Source organism: Oncorhynchus masou, unplaced genomic scaffold, assembly GCF_036934945.1.
Source record: "Oncorhynchus masou masou isolate Uvic2021 unplaced genomic scaffold, UVic_Omas_1.1 unplaced_scaffold_564, whole genome shotgun sequence".
Classification (NCBI taxonomy): Eukaryota; Metazoa; Chordata; class Actinopteri; order Salmoniformes; family Salmonidae; genus Oncorhynchus; species Oncorhynchus masou.
In genome coordinates, this window is record NW_027012059.1 from 57,095 (window position 1) to 83,554 (window position 26,460).

At 45.4% G+C, this 26,460-nt stretch overlaps 1 protein-coding gene and 1 pseudogene across 1 annotated transcript; both read right to left on the reverse strand.

Annotated features, from left to right (window-relative positions):
- The window catches only part of LOC135536167 (tripartite motif-containing protein 16-like), a 51,068-nt pseudogene extending 24,905 nt beyond the window's left edge, over positions 1–26,163 (reverse strand).
- LOC135536166 (tripartite motif-containing protein 16-like) lies at positions 18,303–25,028 on the reverse strand. The gene is made up of 4 exons (XM_064962550.1): positions 24,945–25,028; positions 19,273–19,738; positions 19,088–19,147; positions 18,303–18,856 (listed from the first exon to the last, which is right to left on the reverse strand). The coding sequence occupies exons 1-4, from the start codon at positions 25,026–25,028 to the stop codon at positions 18,348–18,350; spliced, it is 1,119 nt and encodes a 372-aa protein (XP_064818622.1). The 3' UTR covers positions 18,303–18,347.
- Positions 26,164–26,460: the final 297 nt, after the last annotated feature.

The window sequence follows — 26,460 nt, forward strand, 5'->3', positions numbered from 1 at the left end:
ACTATCAGATTAGAGCCATAAGGGAGACTAGACATCTACCACCCCACTACCACTATCAGATTAGAGCCAGAAGGGAGACTAGACATCTACCACCCCACTACCACTATCAGATTAGAGCCATAAGGGAGACTAGACATTTACCACTATCAGATTAGAGCCATAAGGGAGACTAGACATCTACCACCCCACTACCACTATCAGATTAGAGCCATAAGGGAGACTAGACATCTACCACCCCACTACCACTATCAGATTAGAGCCAGAAGGGAGACTAGACATCATCACCCCACTACCACTATCAGATTAGAGCCATAAGGGAGACTAGACATTTACCACTATCAGATTAGAGCCATAAGGGAGACTAGACATCTACCACCCCACTACCACTATCAGATTAGAGCCATAAGGGAGACTAGACATCTACCACCCCACTACCACTATCAGATTAGAGCCAGAAGGGAGACTAGACATCTACCACCCCACTACCACTATCAGATTAGAGCCATAAGGGAGACTAGACATCTACCACCCCACTACCACTATCAGATTAGAGCCATAAGGGAGACTAGACATCTACCACCCCACTACCACTATCAGATTAGAGCCATCAGGGAGACTAGACATCTACCACCCCACTACCACTATCAGATTAGAGCCATAAGGGAGAATAGACATCTACCACCCCACTACCACTATCAGATTAGAGCCAGAAGGGAGACTAGACATCTACCACCCCACTACCACTATCAGATTAGAGCCATAAGGGAGACTAGACATCTACCACCCCACTACCACTATCAGATTAGAGCCATAAGGGAGACTAGACATCTACCACCCCACTACCACTATCAGATTAGAGCCATCAGGGAGACTAGACATCTACCACCCCACTACCACTATCAGATTAGAGCCAGAAGGGAGACTAGACATCTACCACCCCACTACCACTATCAGATTAGAGCCAGAAGGGAGACTAGACATCTACCACCCCACTACCACTATCAGATTAGAGCCATAAGGGAGACTAGACATCTACCACCCCACTACCACTATCAGATTAGAGCCAACAGGGAGACTAGACATCTACCACCCCACTACCACTATCAGATTAGAGCCAACAGGGAGACTAGACATCTACCACCCCACTACCACTATCAGATTAGAGCCAACAGGGAGTCTAGGCATCTACCACCCCACTACCACTATCAGATTAGAGCCAACAGGGAGACTAGACATCTACCACCCCACTACCACTATCAGATTAGAGCCAGAAGGGAGACTAGACATCTACCACCCCACTACCACTATCAGATTAGAGCCATAAGGGAGACTAGACATCTACCACCCCACTACCACTATCAGATTAGAGCCAGAAGGGAGACTAGACATCTACCACCCCACTACCACTATCAGATTAGAGCCATAAGGGAGACTAGACATCTACCACCCCACTACCACTATCAGATTAGAGCCAACAGGGAGACTAGACATCTACCACCCCACTACCACTATCAGATTAGAGCCAACAGGGAGACTAGACATCTACCACCCCACTACCACTATCAGATTAGAGCCAACAGGGAGTCTAGGCATCTACCACCCCACTACCACTATCAGATTAGAGCCAACAGGGAGACTAGACATCTACCACCCCACTACCACTATCAGATTAGAGCCATAAGGGAGACTAGACAACTACCACCCCACTACCACTATCAGATTAGAGCCATAATGGAGACTAGGCATCTACCACCCCACTACCACTATCAGATTAGAGCCATAAGGGAGACTAGACATCTACCACCCCACTACCACTATCAGATTAGAGCCATAAGGGAGACTAGACATCTACCACCCCACTACCACTATCAGATTAGAGCCATAAGGGAGACTAGACATCTACCACCCCACTACAACTATCAGATTAGAGCCAGAAGGGAGACTAGACATCTACCACCCCACTACAACTATCAGATTAGAGCCATAAGGGAGACTAGACATCTACCACCCCACTACCACTATCAGATTAGAGCCATAAGGGAGACTAGACATCTTCCACCCCACTACAACTATCAGATTAGAGCCAGAAGGGAGACTAGACATCTACCACCCCACTACCACTATCAGATTAGAGCCATAAGGGAGACTAGACATCTACCACCCCACTACCACTATCAGATTAGAGCCATAAAGGAGACTAGACATCTACCACCCCACTACCACTATCAGATTAGAGCCATAATGGAGACTAGACATCTACCACCCCACTACCACTATCAGATTAGAGCCATAAGGGAGACTAGACATCTACCACCCCACTACAACTATCAGATTAGAGCCATAAAGGAGACTAGACATCTACCACCCCACTACCACTATCAGATTAGAGCCAGAAGGGAGACTAGACATCTACCACCCCACTACCACTATCAGATTAGAGCCATAAGGGAGACTAGACATTTACCACTATCAGATTAGAGCCATAAGGGAGACTAGACATCTACCACCCCACTACCACTATCAGATTAGAGCCAGAAGGGAGACTAGACATCTACCACCCCACTACCACTATCAGATTAGAGTCATAAGGGAGACTAGACATTTACCACTATCAGATTAGAGCCATAAGGGAGACTAGACATCTACCACCCCACTACCACTATCAGATTAGAGCCATAAGGGAGACTAGACATCTACCACCCCACTACCACTATCAGATTAGAGCCATAAGGGAGACTAGACATCTACCACCCCACTACCACTATCAGATTAGAGCCATAAGGGAGACTAGACATTTACCACTATCAGATTAGAGCCATAAGGGAGACTAGACATCTACCACCCCACTACCACTATCAGATTAGAGCCATAAGGGAGACTAGACATCTACCACCCCACTACCACTATCAGATTAGAGCCATAAGGGAGACTAGACATCTACCACCCCACTACCACTATCAGATTAGAGCCATAAGGGAGACTAGACATCTACCACCCCACTACCACTATCAGATTAGAGCCATAAGGGAGAATAGACATCTACCACCCCACTACCACTATCAGATTAGAGCCATAAGGGAGACTAGACATCTACCACCCCACTACCACTATCAGATTAGAGCCATAAGGGAGACTAGACATCTACCACCCCACTACCACTATCAGATTAGAGCCATAAGGGAGACTAGACATCTACCACCCCACTACCACTATCAGATTAGAGCCATAAGGGAGACTAGACATCTACCACCCCACTACCACTATCAGATTAGAGCCATAAGGGAGACTAGACATCTACCACCCCACTACCACTATCAGATTAGAGCCATCAGGGAGACTAGACATCTACCACCCCACTACCACTATCAGATTAGAGCCATAAGGAGACTAGACATCTACCACCCCACTACCACTATCAGATTAGAGCCAGAAGGGAGACTAGACATCTACCACCCCACTACCACTATCAGATTAGAGCCATAAGGGAGACTAGACATCTACCACCCCACTACCACTATCAGATTAGAGCCATAAGGGAGACTAGACATCTACCACCCCACTACCACTATCAGATTAGAGCCATAAGGGAGACTAGACATCTACCACCCCACTACCACTATCAGATTAGAGCCATAAGGGAGACTAGACATCTACCACCCCACTACCACTATCAGATTAGAGCCATAAGGGAGACTAGACATCTACCACCCCACTACCACTATCAGATTAGAGCCAGAAGGGAGACTAGACATCTACCACCCCACTACCACTATCAGATTAGAGCCATAAGGGAGACTAGACATCTACCACCCCACTACCACTATCAGATTAGAGCCATAAGGGAGACTAGACATCTACCACCCCACTACCACTATCAGATTAGAGCCATAAGGGAGACTAGACATCTACCACCCCACTACCACTATCAGATTAGAGCCATAAGGGAGACTAGACATCTACCACCCCACTACCACTATCAGATTAGAGCCATAAGGGAGACTAGACATCTACCACCCCACTACCACTATCAGATTAGAGCCATAAGGGAGACTAGACATCTACCACCCCACTACCACTATCAGATTAGAGCCATAAGGGAGACTAGACATCTACCACCCCACTACCACTATCAGATTAGAGCCATAAGGGAGACTAGACATCTACCACCCCACTACCACTATCAGATTAGAGCCATAAGGGAGACTAGACATCTACCACCCCACTACCACTATCAGATTAGAGCCAGAAGGGAGACTAGACATCTACCACCCCACTACCACTATCAGATTAGAGCCAGAAGGGAGACTAGACATCTACCACCCCACTACCACTATCAGATTAGAGCCATAAGGGAGACTAGACATCTACCACCCCACTACCACTATCAGATTAGAGCCAACAGGGAGACTAGGCATCTACCACCCCACTACCACTATCAGATTAGAGCCATAAGGGAGACTAGACATCTACCACCCCACTACCACTATCAGATTAGAGCCAACAGGGAGACTAGACATCTACCACCCCACTACCACTATCAGATTAGAGCCAACAGGGAGACTAGACATCTACCACCCCACTACCACTATCAGATTAGAGCCAGAAGGGAGACTAGACATCTACCACCCCACTACCACTATCAGATTAGAGCCATAAGGGAGACTAGACATCTACCACCCCACTACCACTATCAGATTAGAGCCAGAAGGGAGACTAGACATCTACCACCCCACTACCACTATCAGATTAGAGCCATAAGGGAGACTAGACATCTACCACCCCACTACCACTATCAGATTAGAGCCAACAGGGAGACTAGACATCTACCACCCCACTACCACTATCAGATTAGAGCCAACAGGGAGACTAGACATCTACCACCCCACTACCACTATCAGATTAGAGCCAACAGGGAGACTAGACATCTACCACCCCACTACCACTATCAGATTAGAGCCAACAGGGAGACTAGACATCTACCACCCCACTACCACTATCAGATTAGAGCCATAAGGGAGACTAGACATCTACCACCCCACTACCACTATCAGATTAGAGCCATAAAGGAGACTAGACATCTACCACCCCACTACCACTATCAGATTAGAGCCATAATGGAGACTAGACATCTACCACCCCACTACCACTATCAGATTAGAGCCATAAGGGAGACTAGACATCTACCACCCCACTACAACTATCAGATTAGAGCCATAATGGAGACTAGACATCTACCACCCCACTACCACTATCAGATTAGAGCCATAAGGGAGACTAGACATCTACCACCCCACTACCACTATCAGATTAGAGCCATAAGGGAGACTAGACATCTTACCACCCCATAAGGGAGACTAGACATCTACCACCCCACTACCACTATCAGATTAGAGCCATAAGGGAGACTAGACATCTACCACCCCACTACCACTATCAGATTAGAGCCATAAGGGAGACTAGACATTTACCACTATCAGATTAGAGCCATAAGGGAGACTAGACATCTACCACCCCACTACCACTATCAGATTAGAGCCATAAGGGAGACTAGACATCTACCACCCCACTACCACTATCAGATTAGAGCCAGAAGGAGACTAGACATCTACCACCCCACTACCACTATCAGATTAGAGCCATAAGGAGACTAGACATTTACCACTATCAGATTAGAGCCATAAGGGAGACTAGACATCTACCACCCCACTACCACTATCAGATTAGAGCCATAAGGAGACTAGACATCTACCACCCCACTACCACTATCAGATTAGAGCCATAAGGGAGACTAGACATCTACCACCCCACTACCACTATCAGATTAGAGCCATAAGGGAGACTAGACATCTACCACCCCACTACCACTATCAGATTAGAGCCATAAGGGAGACTAGACATCTACCACCCCACTACCACTATCAGATTAGAGCCATAAGGAGACTAGACATCTACCACCCCACTACCACTATCAGATTAGAGCCATAAGGGAGACTAGACATCTACCACCCCACTACCACTATCAGATTAGAGCCAGAAGGGAGACTAGACATCTACCACCCCACTACCACTATCAGATTAGAGCCATAAGGGAGACTAGACATCTACCACCCCACTACCACTATCAGATTAGAGCCAGAAGGGAGACTAGACATCTACCACCCCACTACCACTATCAGATTAGAGCCATAAGGGAGACTAGACATCTACCACCCCACTACCACTATCAGATTAGAGCCATAAGGGAGACTAGACATCTACCACCCCACTACCACTATCAGATTAGAGCCATAAGGGAGACTAGACATCTACCACCCCACTACCACTATCAGATTAGAGCCATAAGGGAGACTAGACATCTACCACCCCACTACCACTATCAGATTAGAGCCATAAGGAGACTAGACATCTACCACCCCACTACCACTATCAGATTAGAGCCATAAGGGAGACTAGACATCTACCACCCCACTACCACTATCAGATTAGAGCCATAAGAGAGACTAGACATCTACCACCCCACTACCACTATCAGATTAGAGCCATAAGGAGACTAGACATCTACCACCCCACTACCACTATCAGATTAGAGCCATAAGGGAGACTAGACATCTACCACCCCACTACCACTATCAGATTAGAGCCAGAAGGGAGACTAGACATCTACCACCCCACTACCACTATCAGATTAGAGCCAGAAGGGAGACTAGACATCTACCACCCCACTACCACTATCAGATTAGAGCCAGAAGGGAGACTAGACATCTACCACCCCACTACCACTATCAGATTAGAGCCAACAGGGAGACTAGACATCTACCACCCCACTACCACTATCAGATTAGAGCCAACAGGGAGACTAGACATCTACCACCCCACTACCACTATCAGATTAGAGCCAGAAGGGAGACTAGACATCTACCACCCCACTACCACTATCAGATTAGAGCCATAATGGAGACTAGACATCTACCACCCCACTACCACTATCAGATTAGAGCCATAAGGGAGACTAGACATCTACCACCCCACTACCACTATCAGATTAGAGCCATAAGGGAGACTAGACATCTACCACCCCACTACAACTATCAGATTAGAGCCATAAGGGAGACTAGACATCTACCACCCCACTACCACTATCAGATTAGAGCCATAATGGAGACTAGACATCTACCACCCCACTACCACTATCAGATTAGAGCCAACAGGGAGACTAGGCATCTACCACCCCACTACCACTATCAGATTAGAGCCAACAGGGAGACTAGACATCTACCACCCCACTACCACTATCAGATTAGAGCCAACAGGGAGTCTAGGCATCTACCACCCCACTACCACTATCAGATTAGAGCCAACAGGGAGACTAGGCATCTACCACCCCACTACCACTATCAGATTAGAGCCAACAGGGAGACTAGACATCTACCACCCCACTACCACTATCAGATTAGAGCCAACAGGGAGACTAGACATCTACCACCCCACTACCACTATCAGATTAGAGCCAACAGGGAGTCTAGGCATCTACCACCCCACTACCACTATCAGATTAGAGCCAACAGGGAGACTAGACATCTACCACCCCACTACCACTATCAGATTAGAGCCATAAGGGAGACTAGATATCTACCAACCCACTACCACTATCAGATTAGAACCAACAGGGAGACTAGGCATCTACCACCCCACTACCACTATCAGATTAGAGCCAACAGGGAGACTAGACATCTACCACCCCACTACCACTATCAGATTAGAGCCATAAGGGAGACTAGATATCTACCAACCCACTACCACTATTAGATTAGAGCTATAAAGGAGACTAGACATCTACCACCCCACTACCACTATCAGATTAGAGCCATAAGGGAGACTAGATATCTACCAACCCACTACCACTATTAGATTAGAGCCATAAGGGAGACTAGACATATACCACTATCAGATTAGAGCCATAAGGGAGACTAGACATCTACCACCCCACTACCACTATCAGATTAGAGCCATAAGGGAGACTAGACATCTACCACCCCACTACCACTATCAGATTAGAGCCATAAGGGAGACTAGACATCTACCACCCCACTACCACTATCAGATTAGAGCCAGAAGGGAGAATAGACATCTACCACCCCACTACAACTATCAGATTAGAGCCATAAGGGAGACTAGGAATCTACCACCCCCCTATCAGATTAGAGCCGTAATTTTGACAAGACATCTACCACTATCAGATTAGAGCCATAAGGGAGACTAGACATCTACCACCCACTACTACTATCATATTAGAGCCATAAGGGAGACTAGACATCTACCACCACTATCAGATTAGAGCCATAAGGGAGACTAGACATCTACCACCCCACGACATCTATCAGATTAGAGCCGTAAGGGAGACTAGACATCTACCACAATCAGATTAGAGCAACAAGGGAGTATAGATATCCACCACCCCACTACCACTATCAGATTAGAGCCGGAAGGGAGACTAGACATCTACCAACCCACTACAACTATCAGATTAGAGCCTTAAGGGAGAATAGACATCTACCACAATCAGATTAGAGCCATAAAGGAGACTAGACATCTACCACCCCACTACCACTATCAGATTAGAGCCACAAGGGATAATAGACATCTACCACCCCACTACCACTATCAGATTAGAGCCAACAGGGAGACTAGACATCTACCACCCCACTACCACTATCAGATTAGAGCCGGAAGGGAGACTAGACATCTACCAACCCACTACAACTATCAGATTAGAGCCATAAGGGAGACTAGACATCTACCAACCCACTACCACTATTAGATTAGAGCTATAAAGGAGACTAGACATCTACCACCCCACTACTACTATCAGATTAGAGCCGGAAGGGAGACTAGGAATCTACCACCCCCCTATCAGATTAGAGCCGTAATTTTGAAAAGACATCTACCACTATCAGATTAGAGCCATAAGGGAGACTAGACATCTACCACCCCACTACCACTATCAGATTAGAGCCAACAGGGAGACTAGACATCTACCACCCCACTACCACTATCAGATTAGAGCCAACAGGGAGACTAGACATCTACCACTATCAGATTAGAGCCAACAGGGAGACTAGACATCTACCACCCCACTACCACTATCAGATTAGAGCCAACAGGGAGACTAGGCATCTACCACCCCACTACCACTATCAGATTAGAGCCAACAGGGAGACTAGACATCTACCACCCCACTACCACTATCAGATTAGAGCCAACAGGGAGACTAGACATCTACCACCCCACTACCACTATCAGATTAGAGCCAACAGGGAGTCTAGGCATCTACCACCCCACTACCACTATCAGATTAGAGCCAACAGGGAGACTAGACATCTACCACCCCACTACCACTATCAGATTAGAGCCATAAGGGAGACTAGACATCTACCACCCCACTACCACTATCAGATTAGAACCAACAGGGAGACTAGGCATCTACCACCCCACTACCACTATCAGATTAGAGCCAACAGGGAGACTAGACATCTACCACCCCACTACCACTATCAGATTAGAGCCATAAGGGAGACTAGATATCTACCAACCCACTACCACTATTAGATTAGAGCTATAAAGGAGACTAGACATCTACCACCCCACTACCACTATCAGATTAGAGCCATAAGGGAGACTAGATATCTACCAACCCACTACCACTATTAGATTAGAGCCATAAGGGAGACTAGACATATACCACTATCAGATTAGAGCCATAAGGGAGACTAGACATCTACCACCCCATCTACCATAAGGGAGACTAGACATCTACCACCCACATAAGGGAGACTAGACATCTACCACCCACTACTACTATCATATTAGAGCCATAAGGGAGACTAGACATCTACCACCACTATCAGATTAGAGCCATAAGGGAGACTAGACATCTACCACCCCACGACATCTATCAGATTAGAGCCGTAAGGGAGACTAGACATCTACCACAATCAGATTAGAGCAACAAGGGAGTATAGATATCCACCACCCCACTACCAATATATCCCATTTAGCAGACGCTTTTGTCCAAAGCGACTTACAAGTCGGCTGGGGCCACTACTTTTACATATGGGTGGCCCTAGCGGGAATCGAACCCAGGACGCTTGGCGTTGCAAGCGCCATGCTCTACCGACTGAGCCACACAGGACCCGTACCACTATCAGATTAGAGCCGGAAGGGAGACTAGACATCTACCAACCCACTACAACTATCAGATTAGAGCCGGAAGGGAGACTAGACATCTACCACTATCAGTTTAGAGCCATAAAGGAGACTAGACATCTACCACCCCACTACCACTATCAGATTAGAGCCGGAAGGGAGACTAGACATCTACCACTATCAGATAAGAGCCTTAAGGGAGAATAGACATCTACCACAATCAGATTAGAGCCATAAAGGAGACTAGACATCTACCACCCCACTACCACTATCAGATTAGAGCCACAAGGGATAATAGACATCTACCACCCCACTACCACTATCAGATTAGAGCCAACAGGGAGACTAGACATCTACCACCCCACTACCACTATCAGATTAGAGCCGGAAGGGAGACTAGACATCTACCAACCCACTACAACTATCAGATTAGAGCCATAAGGGAGACTAGACATCTACCAACCCACTACCACTATTAGATTAGAGCTATAAAGGAGACTAGACATCTACCACCCCACTACTACTATCAGATTAGAGCCGGAAGGGAGACTAGGAATCTACCACCCCCCTATCAGATTAGAGCCGTAATTTTGAAAAGACATCTACCACTATCAGATTAGAGCCATAAGGGACCCTAGACATCTACCACCCCACGACATCTATCAGATTAGAGCCGTAAGGGAGACTAGACATCTACCACCCCACTACCACTATCAGATTAGAGCCATAAGGGAGACTAGACATCTACCACCCCACGACATCTATCAGATTAGAGCCGTAAGGGAGACTAGACATCTACCACCCCACTACCACTATCAGATTAGAGCCAACAGGGAGACTAGACATCTACCACCCCACTACCACTATCAGATTAGAGCCAACAGGGAGAATAGACATCTACCACCCCACTACCACTATCAGATTAGAGCCAACAGGGAGACTAGACATCTACCACCCCACTACTACTATCAGATTAGAGCCGGAAGGGAGACTAGGAATCTACCACCCCCTATCAGATTAGAGCCGTAATTTTGAAAAGACATCTACCACTATCAGATTAGAGCCATAAGGGAGACTAGACATCTACCACCCACTACCACTATCAGATTAGAGCCATAAGGAAGACTAGACATCTACCACCACTATCAGATTAGAGCCATAAGGGAGACTAGACATCTACCACCACTATCAGATTAGAGCCATAAGGGAGACTAGACATCTACCACCCCACTACCACGATTAGATTAGAGCTATAAAGGAGACTAGACATCTACCACTATCAGATAATTTTTTATTTTACCTTTATTTAACCAGGTAGGTTAGTTGAGAACAAGTTCTCATTTGCAACTGCGACCTGGCCAAGATAAAGCTTAGCAGTGTGAACAGACAACACAGAGTTACACATGGAGTAAACAATTAACAAGTCAATAACACAGTACAAAAAAAGGCGAGTCTATATACATTGTGTGCAAAAGGCATGAGGAGGTAGGCGAATAATTACAATTTTGCAGATTAGCACTGGAGTGATAAATGATCAGATGGTCATGTACAGGTAGAGATACTGGTGTGCAAAAGAGCAGAAAAGTAAATAAATAAAAACAGTGTGGGGATGAGGTAGGTGAAAATGGGTGGGCTATTTACCAATAGACTATGTACAGCTGCAGCGATCGGTTAGCTGCTCAGATAGCACGTTTGAAGTTGGTGAGGGGGTAAAAGTCTCCAACTTCAGGGATTTTTGCAATTCGTTCCAGTCACAGGCAGCAGAGTACTGGAACGAAAGGCGGCCAAATGAGGTGTTGGCTTTAGGGATGATCAGTGAGATACACCTGCTGGAGCGCGTGCTACGGATGGGTGTTGCCATCGTGACCAGTAAACTGAGATAAGGCGGAGCTTTACCTAGCATGGACTTGTAGATGACCTGGAGCCAGTGGGTCTGGCGACAAATATGTAGCGAGGGCCAGCCGACTAGAGCATACAAGTCGCAGTGGTGGGTGGTATAAGGTGCTTTAGTGACAAAACGGATGGCACTGTGATAAACTGCATCCAGTTTGCTGAGTAGAGTGTTGGAGGCAATTTTGTAGATGACATCGCCGAAGTCGAGGATCGGTAGGATAGTCAGTTTTACTAGGGTAAGTTTGGCGGCGTGAGTGAAGGAGGCTTTGTTGCGGAATAGAAAGCCGACTCTTGATTTGATTTTCGATTGGAGATGTTTGATATGGGTCTGGAAGGAGAGTTTGCAGTCTAGCCAGACACCTAGGTACTTATAGGTGTCCACATATTCAAGGTCGGAACCATCCAGTGTGGTGATGCTCGTCGGGCATGCGGGTGCAGGCAGCGATCGGTTGAAAAGCATGCATTTGGTTTTACTAGCGTTTAAGAGCAGTTGGAGGCCACGGAAGGAGTGTTGTATGGCATTGAAGCTCGTTTGGAGGTTAGATAGCACAGTGTGCAAGGACGGGCCGGAAGTATATAGAATGGTGTCGTCTGCGTAGAGGTGGATCAGGGAATCGCCCGCAGCAAGAGCAACATCATTGATATATACAGAGAAAAGAGTCGGCCCGAGAATTGAACCCTGTGGCACCCCCATAGAGACTGCCAGAGGACCGGACAGCATGCCCTCCGATTTGACACACTGAACTCTGTCTGCAAAGTAATTGGTGAACCAGGCAAGGCAGTCATCCGAAAACCGAGGCTACTGAGTCTGCCGATAAGAATATGGTGATTGACAGAGTCGAAAGCCTTGGCAAGGTCGATGAAGACGGCTGCACAGTACTGTCTTTTATCGATGGCGGTTATGATATCGTTTAGTACCTTGAGTGTGGCTGAGGTGCACCCGTCACCGGCTCGGAAACCAGATTGCACAGCGGAGAAGGTACGGTGGGATTCGAGATGGTCAGTGACCTGTTTGTTGACTTGGCTTTCGAAGACCTTAGATAGGCAGGGCAGGATGGATATAGGTCTGTAACAGTTTGGGTCCAGGGTGTCTCCCCCTTTGAAGAGGGGGATGACTGCGGCAGCTTTCCAATCCTTGGGGATCTCAGACGATATGAAAGAGAGGTTGAACAGGCTGGTAATAGGGGTTGCGACAATGGCGGCGGATAGTTTCAGAAATAGAGGGTCCAGATTGTCAAGCCCAGCTGATTTGTACGGGTCCAGGTTTTGCAGCTCTTTCAGAACATCTGCTATCTGGATTTGGGTAAAGGAGAACCTGGAAGGGCTTGGGCGAGAAGCTGCGGTGGGGGCGGAGCTGTTGGCTGAGGTTGGAGTAGCTAGGCGGAAGGCATGGCCAGCCGTTGAGAAATGCTTGTTGAAGTTGGATGCAGTCAGGCTTTAGGTCTGGACACAGCACTGTTTCAGCAACATAGACGGTTTTACATGGATACCGTCAGGCGTTAGGTCTGGCCACAGCACTGTTTCAGCTACATGGGCGGTTTTAAATGCCATCCACTGTGCTCTTGACAAGAATGTCTTTATTGATTTGTTGAAGGCTTTTGACACTGTGGACCATGCTGTGTTAGTGCAAAGGTTAAAATGTTGTGGAATTACAGGTCCTGATCAAGATTGGTTAATAAATTACCTATCAAATCATACACAATGTGTAATGGAGAATGGTTGTAAATCTGAGTTCTTAGAGTTGTGTTCATGTGTTCTGCAAGGTTCTATTTTGGGCCCAATGTTGTTCCTTTTGTATATCAACAACACTGGGGATCTTATTGAAACAGCGGATGTTCATTTTTATACAGATGATACTGTTCTGTATTCAAGTGGTAGTAGTTTATCTTTATCTTTTGAAAATGCCCAAAGAGCATTTAACATCATACAACTGAATCTGAATGATTTGAAGCTGGTTCTGAATTTCAGATGCCAGGCATGTTACTAATCATGTCATTTCTACAATGGCTGGACATATTATACAGCAAGTCAAAGTGTACAACTATTTGGGTGTGTGGGTTGATGACAAGCTGAGCTTCACTGTTCATGTGGAGAACTTGATCAGGAAGCTCAAGCTGAAAATAGGTTTTTATTACCGGCATCAGGCTTGTTTTTCTCTGGAGGCCAGGAAGGAGCTGGTAGGATGTACATTACCGGCATCAGGCTTGTTGTTCTCTGGAGGCCAGGAAGGAGCTGGTAGGATGTACATTACCGGCATCAGGCTTGTTGTTCTCTGGAGGCCAGGAAGGAGCTGGTAGGATGTACAGTACTGGCATCAGGCCTGTTGTTCTCTGGAGGCCAGGAAGGAGCTGGTAGGATGTACAGTACTGGCATCAGGCTTGTTGTTCTCTGGAGGCCAGGAAGGAGCTGGTATGATGTACAGTACTGGCATCAGGCCTGTTGTTCTCTGGAGGCCAGGAAGGAGCTGGTAGGATGTACATTACCGGCATCAGGCTTGTTGTTCTCTGGAGGCCAGGAAGGAGCTGGTAGGATGTACAGTACTGGCATCAGGCCTGTTGTTCTCTGGAGGCCAGGAAGGAGCTGGTAGGATGTACAGTACTGGCATCAGGCTTGTTGTTCTCTGGAGGCCAGGAAGGAGCTGGTAGGATGTACATTACCGGCATCAGGCTTGTTGTTCTCTGGAGGCCAGGAAGGAGCTGGTATGATGTACATTACTGGCATCAGGCTTGTTGTTCTCTGGAGGCCAGGAAGGAGCTGGTAGGATGTACATTACTGGCGGTTGTAGATTGTAGTGATGTTATATATATGCAGGCCTCAACCACGACCCTGAGAGAACTTGATTCAGTGTATCATGCAGCCCTCAGGTTCATTACCAATCAGAAACGTCTAACACATCATTGTGATCTCTACAGCGCTGTTGGCTGGTGGTCATCTACCTTGCGTAGGTTTAAACACTGGTATACACTGATTTATAAGGCCATAGGCCATATTGTAGGCTTAAACACTGATTTATAAGGTCATATTGTAGGTTTAAACACTGATTTATAAGGCCATATTGTAGGTTTAAACACTGATTTATAAGGCCATATTGTAGGTTTAAACACTGATTTATAAGGCCATATTGTAGGTTTAAACACTGGTATACACTGATTTATAAGGCCATATTGTAGGTTTAAACACTGGTATACACTGATTTATAAGGTCATATTGTAGGTTTAAACACTGGTATACACGGATTTATAAGGTCATATTGTAGGCTTAAACACTGGTATACACTGATTTATAAGGTCATATTGTAGGTTTAAACACTGATTTATAAGGTCATATTGTAGGTTTAAACACTGATTTATAAGGCCATATTGTAGGTTTAAACACTGATTTATAAGGTCATATTGTAGGTTTAAACACTGGTATACACTGATTTATAAGGCCATATTGTAGGCTTAAACACTGGTATACACGGATTTATAAGGTCATATTGTAGGCTTAAACACTGGTATACACGGATTTATAAGGTCATATTGTAGGCTTAAACACTGGTATACACTGATTTATAAGGCCATATTGTAGGTTTAAACACTGATTTATAAGGCCATATTGTAGGTTTAAACACTGGTATACACTGATTTATAAGGCCATATTGTAGGTTTAAACACTGGTATACACTGATTTATAAGGTCATATTGTAGGTTTAAACACCGATTTATAAGGTCATATTGTAGGTTTAAACACTGGTATACACTGATTTATAAGGCCATATTGTAGGTTTAAACACTGATTTATAAGGTCATATTGTAGGTTTAAACACTGATTTATAAGGTCATATTGTAGGTTTAAACACTGATTTATAAGGCCATATTGTAGGTTTAAACACTGATTTATAAGGTCATATTGTAGGTTTAAACACTGGTATACACTGATTTATAAGGCCATATTGTAGGTTTAAACACTGGTATACACTGATTTATATTGGGTAAAATGCCATAGTTATTTTTTAGTCAGGTCAGTAAATAAATATAAATTACGGTCCCATTCTGATTTGCTTCTAACAGAACCAAGAAGTAGAACAGGTCCTGGTGGAAATAGTTTCAGTTACTAAGCAACGAGGTTCTGGAATTCTCTCCTGAACATTTTAAAATGTGATGATCGAGTTTCATTGGTGGAGTTTAAACACTTGATCGATGTATATATCATAGAAGAGTGTTATTGTTTTTAGGCCAGCTGTTTTTAGTCAAGATGTTTGTGTTTTTAATGTAATATGTAATTGTTGTACTGTATGTGTGTTTATAGTGTTGTTTAATGTTGTGTTAAATAAAAACTATAATAAAAAATCAATACAGATACTGTATGTAGAACCATAGTAAAGACCAGTATGGACTATCAATACAGGTACTGTATGTAGAACCATAGTAAAGACCAGTATGGACTATCAATACAGATACTGTATGTAGAACCATAGTAAAGACCAGTATGGACTATCAATACAGGTACTGTATGTAGAACCATAGTAAAGACCAGTATGGACTATCAATACAGGTACTGTATGTAGAACCATAGTAAAGACCAGTATGGACTATCAATACAGGTACTGTATGTAGAACCATAGTAAAGACCAGTATGGACTATCAATACAGGTACTGTATGTAGAACCATAGTAAAGACCAGTATGGACTATCAATACAGGTACTGTATGTAGAACCATAGTAAAGACCAGTATGGACTATCAATACAGATACTGTATGTAGAACCATAGTAAAGACCAGTATGGACTATCAATACAGGTACTGTATGTAGAACCATAGTAAAGACCAGTATGGACTATCAATACAGGTACTGTATGTAGAACCATAGTAAAGACCAGTATGGACTATCAATACAGGTACTGTATGTAGAACCATAGTAAAGACCAGTATGGACTATCAATACAGGTACTGTATGTAGAACCATAGTAAAGACCAGTATGGACTATCAATACAGGTACTGTATGTAGAACCATAGTAAAGACCAGTATGGACTATCAATACAGATACTGTATGTAGAACCATAGTAAAGACCAGTATGGACTATCAATACAGGTACTGTATGTAGAACCATAGTAAAGACCAGTATGGACTATCAATACAGGTACTGTATGTAGAACCATAGTAAAGACCAGTATGGACTATCAATACAAAGTGACCATTTAGAATGAGGCCCAGTTCAATGAGAGGAAGTCTTAACAGAACTGGGGGATGACAGACAGGAAGTGGGGGGTGGAGATCTAATATATTTTTGTGCCAAACACTAAAGCATGATATTGTAATAAATCTACACCCTATTCCCTACGTAGAACACTACTTTAGACCTGGTCAGAAGCACCGTAGTGCACTACGTAGGGAATAGGGAACCATTTGGAACAGAGACAGTAATTCCCCTGAACATCTTCCTCTTCCTCATCTGGTTTCTTGAACAGCCCTTCACTCCTCCCCTCTTCCTCCCCTCCTCCCTCTTCATTCTATTCTATCAGCCACACCACTAGCTCACCTCCACACAATACATTTACAAGTTAAAGACACACCTTGGAATAAATAACAAAGGAAAACTATTACTAGATGAAGTTGAGTGTTTTTTATTATTTCCCATCACCATAAATCATATTTAATCACTGAACAGTAGCAGACCTAACTTCATCTGTTCCTGACTCTGGATAGTGGATTAAAAAGACCATCAATCTCCAATGATATTAAAGTACTATTCTGAACATTACTGATATACTGAGTGGCAAGTCAAGATATCTGCTGGTTTTATTGTTTGGTCAACAGCACCACCTGCTGGACAGGTTTAATGTTGCTGGACTGAGCAGTATGGGAGGATGAAAGATGACACATTTAGGGCCGGTTTCCTGGACATCTACATTGAACATACTGTTTAGTCCAGGACTAGGATTCATCTGTGTCTGGGAAACCAGACCATATAGTTTAGTAGAAAGGAAGTGATACCAGCTTGTAGTGGGCTGACTAGTCCTGAATTGTCCTTTAGTTCCTGGACCATTTTCCATGCAGCTCCAGGTGACAGAGAACACATCAATTAGGACCGAGCCAACAAGCTGATCAATGATACTGAGGAGAATTACATAGAGACAGAGAACCAACTGAGAAAACATATCAATGGTTCTGAATGACAACCAATATACATCAACACCAGACATCATGATTCATGGAAATGTACAAGATTAAAACATTGCATTGAATTTTAATTAATAACAAATCAGTTTACAGTTTAACCAGCTCAGCAGAACCAGTGAGACCAAACCCAGGATAGAGGGGCTGAGTGAATGTGGTCTGGACTCTGTGGAGGAGGGTCATTGTGTCAGAGACACTGTAGAAGGACAGAGTACCTGCCTTGTGATCCAGGTACACTCCTACTCTGGAGGACTGAGGGCCTGATACTTTAGTCTCAACATTATTGTGTCTGAAACAATAACCATCACTAGAGCACTTTAAACTCCAGGACTTGTTATTGTATCCAAATCTACCATCTCTCTCTGTTCTGCTGATGTCTTTATATGAGACTGCTGTAGCAACACCACCAGTCCTCTCCACCTCCCAGTAACAGCGTCCAGACAGACCCTCTCTACACAGAACCTGCCACCAGTAGGTGAATCTGTCTGGATGGTCAGGATATGGTTGGACTTGGTCTGTACTGGTCACCTTTCTGTTCCCTTCAGACAGAGAGAGGTGTGTGCGTGCTGTGTTTGGGTCCAGTGTGAGCTGACAGGAATCTGGGAGAAGAGCAGAGACCAACGAGGGGAGTCAGAACAATAAGTTAAGTCAGATACTGTATCTCCCCTGTCTTTGATTAGAGCACAGCAGAGATCAAATCAGAGAAATATGAGGAGTCAGATAGAGACCCAGTCTTTGATTAGATCTACTATTGCTATATATTTCTAGAGGGATTGTTAGGAGTGTCAGTAAAAAGAGACTGTTAGTTACTTCACAATAAAGAGACTCACATTGTAACAACTGTTCTCTGGTCTTGGGCTCTGGAGGCAGTACAACATCCACTACATTCACTACAGACACACAAACACATTGACAGAGAGAGGGAATGTTATCATCAGACCATATTCCACATGTATATGACTAGTAGGGAACTTTCAATGGTCTAAAGTTGATGTTCTTATTGTTTTCAACACACCTGTAGTGGAGATCTTGGTCCATTCTCCTTTAAGGAAGTCTTCTAGTTTCTCTCTCAGTTCAGACACAGTCTGACTCACATCTCCAAAGTACTGAAGAGGACGGACAACGATGCTGGGTAAGTCTGAAGATACACTGATACTGGAGAGAGACTGATACCTCTGGAGAGAGAGAGAGAGAGACTGATACCTCTGGAGAGAGAGAGAGAGAGAGAGAGAGACTGATACCTCTGGAGAGAGAGAGAGAGAGAGACTGATACCTCTGGAGAGAGAGAGAGAGAGAGACTGATACCTCTGGAGAGAGAGAGAGAGAGACACTGATACCTCTGGAGAGAGAGAGAGAGAGAGAGAGAGGGACGGACAAAGAGAGCGAGAGGGACGGACAGAGAGAGAGAGAGGGACGGACAAAGAGAGAGAGAGGGACGGACAGAGAGAGAGAGAGAGAGAGAGAGAGAGAGAGAGAGAGAGAGAGAGACGGACATAGAGAGAGAGAGAGAGAGAGAGGGGACGGACAGAGAGAGAGAGGGGGACGGACAGAGAGAGGACAGAGAGAGGACGGACAGAGAGAGAGAGAGGGACAGAGAGAGAGAGAGGGGGACGGACAGAGAGAGAGAGGGGGACAGAGAGAGACGGACAGAGAGAGAGAGAGAGACGGACAGAGAGAGAGGGACGGACAGAGGGGGACGGACAGAGAGAGAGAGGGGGACGGACAGAGAGAGAGGGGGACGGACAGAGAGAGAGGGGACGGACAGAGAGAGAGGGGACGGACAGAGAGAGAGAGGGGGACGGACAGAGAGAGAGAGGGGGACGGACAGAGAGAGAGAGAGAGGGGGACGGACAGAGAGAGAGGACAGAGAGAGAGAGAGGGGGACGGACAGAGAGAGAGAGGGGGACGGACAGAGAGAGAGGGGGGGACGGACAGAGAGAGAGAGGGGGACGGACAGAGAGAGAGAGAGGGGACGGACAGAGAGAGAGAGGGGGACGGACAGAGAGAGAGAGGGGGACGGACAGAGAGAGAGAGAGGGGACGGACAGAGAGAGAGAGGGGGACGGACAGAGAGAGAGGGGGACGGACAGAGAGAGAGGGGGACGGACAGAGAGAGAGAGAGAGAGAGAGGGACGGACAGAGAGAGAGAGAGAGAGAGAGAGAGGGACGGACAGAGAGAGAGAGAGAGGGACGGACAGAGAGAGAGAGAGAGGGACGGACAGAGAGAGAGAGAGGGGACGGACAGAGAGAGAGAGAGGGGGACGGACAGACAGACAGAGAGGGACAGACAGACAGAGGGACAGGACAGACAGAGGGACAGGACAGACAGAGGGACGGACAGACAGAGGGACGGACAGACAGAGGGACGGACAGACAGAGGGACGGACAGACAGAGGGACGGACAGACAGAGGGACGGACAGACAGAGGGACGGACAGACAGAGGGACGGACAGACAGAGGGACGGACAGACAGAGGGACGGACAGACAGAGGGACGGACAGACAGACAGACAGACAGACAGACAGAGAGAGAGGGACGGACAGACAGAGAGGGACGGACAGACAGACAGACAGAGGGACGGACAGACCGACAGAGAGGGACTGACAGACAGAGACAGAGGGACGGAGAGACAGAGGGACTGACAGACAGACAGACAGAGAGGGATGGACAGACAGACAGACAGAGAGAGAGGGACGGACAGACAGAGAGAGAGGGACGGACAGAGAGAGAGAGAGGGACGGACAGAGAGAGAGAGGGGGACGGACAGAGAGAGAGAGGGGGACGGACAGAGAGACATTTCCCATTAAGTTAATTTCATATCACATGTAACAAGACAGTTTAGTTACCTGGAGGAAATGGATGTGATCCTCTGTGTGTGAGAGCTGCTCCAGCTCAGTGCTTCTCTTCCTCAGCTCAGCGATCTCCTGCTTCAGTTGCTCCAGGAGTCCTTCAGCTTGACTCACTTGAGCCTTCTCTTGGGCTCTGATCAGCTCCTTCACCTCAGAGCTCCTTCTCTCAATGGAGCGGATCAGCTCAGTAAAGATCTGATCACTGTCCTCCACTGCTGACTGTGCAGAGCGCTGGAGAGAGAGAGAGACAGAGAGAGACAGAGAGAGACCGAGAGAGACAGAGAGAGACAGAGAGAGACAGAGAGAGACAGAGAGAGACAGAGAGAGACAGAGAGAGACAGAGAGAGAGACAGAGAGACAGAGAGACAGAGAGACAGAGAGGCAGAGAGGCAGAGAGACAGGTTCAGTCAGAACTCTGCTCTCCAGGTCCACCAGGCCTTGTTCTCCCTCCTGGACAGACAGGTACAGAACACCTCTTGGTCCTGCTCTACTCTCCTCCCTCCTGGACAGACAGGTACAGAACACCTCTTGGTCCTGCTCTACTCTCCTCCCTCCTGGACAGACAGGTACAGAACACCTCTTGGTCCTGCTCTACTCTCCTCCCTCCTGGACAGACAGGTACAGAACACCTCTTGGTCCTGCTCTACTCTCCTCCCTCCTGGACAGACAGGTACAGAACACCTCTTGGTCCTGCTCTACTCTCCTCCCTCCTGGACAGACAGGTACAGAACACCTCTTGGTCCTGCTCTACTCTCCTCCCTCCTGGACAGACAGGTACAGAACACCTCTTGGTCCTGCTCTACTCTCCTCCCTCCTGGACAGACAGGTACAGAACACCTCTTGGTATATCATATATATCTCATATCATCATTCAGAACTTTAAGCATATCTTTGGGAGGAGGTCCAGCCTGTTTGACAAAGATAAGCAAAAATTGGAAAAAAATCTTTGTTTACAAAATAATCAAATGTAATGTTTTTTACCAAAAACTCTACATGGACAGCAGAAAGCTGTGATCAATTAAATACAACGTTAGCTAGATATTATCTGTGTCATTTATAGCCTGGCACAGATAGTAAAACTACATTAAATACAACGTTAACTAGATATTATCTGTGTCATTTATAGCCTGGCACAGATAGTAAAACTACTGTAGCGACCCGCACAGACAGCTGTGTGTTATGTGTTCGGCTAGTAGCTGGTTGTGTTGTACTTACCAGTTCCCAGTGTTCGCGGGGTCCGACATGCCAATCAACCTGCTATCTGCCAATCACAGGAATGCCTGGGATGTTCTGATGCCGGGCATCCTGGTGGTTGGCGGAGTGGCGTGGAGGGGGCGGGGCATTGGAAGTTAAGCTTCAGCCTTTGTTCTCTCTCTGACGTCTGGGCTTCACAAGAGAAGGTCCCGATTGGCTTGTGGGGTATCTTTCATTTATTTGGCGTGAGCTCAGGCCAAACAGTAGCCTGTGTAAAGTTGCTAATAAACCGTCAATTCGTAACTCAATCCTCTGTCTGGACAATTGTTCCTTTATGATCGAGTCAGGTCATTACACTACATTAAATACAACGTTAACTAGATATCATCGCCACATAACTTATGTTGAATTTAAAAGACACCGTTACCGTTAGTAACGTCTGTTACACTGTAACTTACAGGCAGCCTCACATAAAAACCTATTGGTTAACAAAGCTTTGATTATGACCAAAGTCTATAGTAGTGAAAACTCTCTCTCTCTATTCTAACTTACCACACATTCACATCACTGCCTCGACATGAATGTGTCCTGTCAGAGCCGTTTCCTGTCCGTTAACTGTTAACAGTCTCGAGCCACAGCTTAACCAATGAGCTACAAGGAGGACTGACAGTCACGAGCGGTGCAGCAGCCTCTGCAGCAGCAGCCTCCCCCGGGTCCTAGTGCCCGCCCGGTAAGACGGTTAAGATGCGATGGAACGGTTGACGGAGAGAAAATAAATCACAGAGAAAATATATTGACTGATATATTGAATTGTTTAGGGAAGCTTTAGCTTTGGCTTTAATACATTCTGAAAATACTTGAAAATAAAAATAATAGTAGCCCTCCTCAGGAACAACAAAACCCTCACAGACCAACTTCTTCTTCTATGATATAATGGAGGTTCTCAAACCAACGTTAAAGGTGCATGGCGCCACCTACTGTGGTGGAGTGTGTTCAATCACGGTTTACACCTCTAAATCCTCCTACGGAACTCAGTACTTCTGAGAAAATAAAAGAGTCCTACTAACTTCTAATAGACCCTCCCCATCCCCCAAATCCCTTCCAAACTCTCCCAACCCTGTCCAACCCCAATGACACTTCAATCTTTCCCTCTCTTCAACATCCTTATAACAATATCACAACACATACAATAAATAATAAATAAATAAATACACTTCAAATAAACTTCTCTGGTTCTGAACTCTTCTCCACACCTTCTACCTCCCTCATTCATTTCCATTTCACCTCCAGGACTCAGTCTGGGGCACGACTCACTCTGTTTGCACTTGAATTATTATAACATTTGAAATGTCTCTATTCTTTTGAAAATAAATGTTGTTTAATGTTTATTCATGATTGTTTATTATCTATAATGGAGGTCCTCAAATCTTATTTTGGGGATATGGAGGCGTCTCGTGTGGCCAATAGCCTGGGGAAATGCATAGCGCCAAATTCAAATAATACGCGATAAAACTCAAACTTTCATTAAATCACACATGCAGGGTACTCAATTAAAGCTACACTCGTTGTGAATCCAGCCATTATGTCAGATTTTAAAAATGCTTTTCGGCGAAAGCATGAGAAGCTATTATCTGATAGCATGCACCCCCCCGAACCACCTGAACGAGATGTAAACAAATGAATTAGCGTCGCCGGAGCTACACAAAACGCTGAAATAAAATATAAAACATGCATTACCTTTGACGAGCTTCTTTGTTGGCACTCCAATATGTCCCATAAACATCACAATTGGTCCTTTTTTTCGATTAATTCCGTCCATGTTTACCCAAAATGTCCATTTATAAAGCCCGTTTTGATCCAGAAAAAAAACAGCTTTCCAAAACGCAACGTCATGACAAAACATTTCAAAAGTTGCTTAAAACTATGCCAAAATACTTCAAACTACTTTTGTAATCCAACTTTAGGTATTTTTAAACGTTAATAATCGATCAAATTGTTGACGGGGCGATCTGTATTCAATAACAGCAAGTCAACAATACATGCACGGTTTTCTCTCTTCCATAACATAACGTGCTTTTTATCAAAAGGTAGAAATGCTGCACCCTATCCTTTAAGAGGTGTGGTCCACAAACCAACGTTAAAGGTGCATGGCGCCACCTACTGTTCTGGAGTGTGTTCAATCACGGTTTACACCTCTAAATCCTCCAACCAAACTCAGTACTTCTGAGAAAATAAGAGTCCTACTAACTTCTAATAGACCCTCTCCCATCCCCCAAATCACTTCCAAGTGTAATGTTTACTGTTCATTTCTGATTGTTTATTTCACTTTTGTTTATTGTCTATTTCACTTGCTTTGGCAATGTAAACATATATTTCCATGCCAATAAAGCCCTATGAATTTAATTCAATTGAGAGAGAGACAGTTCCATTTTAATGTATAGGGGACATGAGTCGTCATGGTTACTCATAGTTATGTGATGATGCAGCCCAGTTGGTTAAATGAACCAGTCTATTCTCTGAAAGGGGTCCAGACAGCCTGTTCCCAACAGTGGGGTCAGTGGGATTGAATAGGGGCCCCTCTCTCTCTCTCTCTGACTGGAGGAGAGAAGTGAAATGGTGTGTCTCCTCTGGTCAACAATACTCACCTTGAAAGACTCCACAGCCTGTTTGAGCTCCTTCAGCTCCTTCTCTCTCTCCTGGAATCTCTGCTGGACCTTCTGCTGACTCATCCCCAGCTGCCTCTGTGGAGAATCACTCTTCAATGAGCTATCCAGCTTTATTAGTCCAGTAGATCAATAGTATAGTAATGTGACATAGGACCCATAGAGAGGAAGGTCTACAATCCTGAGGAAGTCCCTTTACAATATTATATTATGTTGCTATGTGAATGATTCTAGTTTTTATGGCAGGATTTCATGTATCAAGGGGTTGAGACGGAACTTTGGACTCAAAAAACGCTATTCAGAATGATAATAGTGTTTGACTTTAGAAAATGGTGATACATTTGGAGAATCTGGGTTAACATATCTATATACTCAAGGTTTGTGTTCATATTTGTGGATCCATTTCATATTGTATATAATATAATGATCTCATGTTCAAACAGATTTAGTTCCTACTGTATTTTTAATTCTTTGTTTATCAGACAGCCACCAACAAGTTGTTCTGGTCTTACCTGTTTCTCAGTCCTCTCTGCTGCAGCTGACACTGTATCATGGCCTTTATGTTCATCCATTGTACACAGCAGACAGATACACTGCTGATCGGTACGACAGTAAACCTCCAGCAGTTTGTCATGATGAGAGCAGATCTTCTCCTGTAGTTGTGCGGTGGCTTTGACCAGCTTGTGCTTCTTCAAAGCAGGAAATTCATAGTGAGGTTGGAGGTGAGTCTCACAGTAAGAGGCCAGACACACCAGACAGGACATGAGGGCTTTCTGCTTTCTGGTCCCTGTGCAGAAATCACACGCCACATCTCCAGGTCCAGCATAGCACAGAGCAGGAGGGGGAGCAGCCTGGAGTCCTGTCTTCCTCAGTTTCTCCACCAGCTCAGCCAACATGTTATTTTTCCTCAGATTAGGCCTTGGAGTGAAGGTCTCTCTGCACTGAGGACAGCTATAGACCCCTTTCAGATCATCCTGATCCCAGCAGCCCTCAATACAGCTCCTACAGTAACTGTGTCCACAGGGAACAGTGACCGGCTCCTTCAGTAGATCCAGACAGACAGAACAACAGAACATGTCCTGGTCCAGCAGATCTCCCTGTTGAGCCATTTGGACGGTTGTTCACTCTCACACAGACAGACGACAGAGAGACTCAGATCAGTTTCGTTTCCTCAGAAGAGAGTTTGTGGGAAGGGGAGGGACTTCCTGGTTCTGCCAGAGGGCTGGGGTTAGAGGGAGGGAAGGAGGGAGTGAGAGAGGGAGGGGTTAGAGGACGGGAGGGAGAGAGAGAGGCAAAGTTGAGAAGGAGACAATATTTTAGTTCCTAGGTTAGGACCCTTAATATGGAATAAATTAAATAGAGTGGTTAGAATATATAAAGGGTAACAGTTTCTATGAAGTACATATCTATAATGCTTTTAATGAATGTTGTAAAGTCTTAAACTGATGTGCTGTGATACTAACTATAAGCGTCCATAATAACTCATACGTGGTTGTAA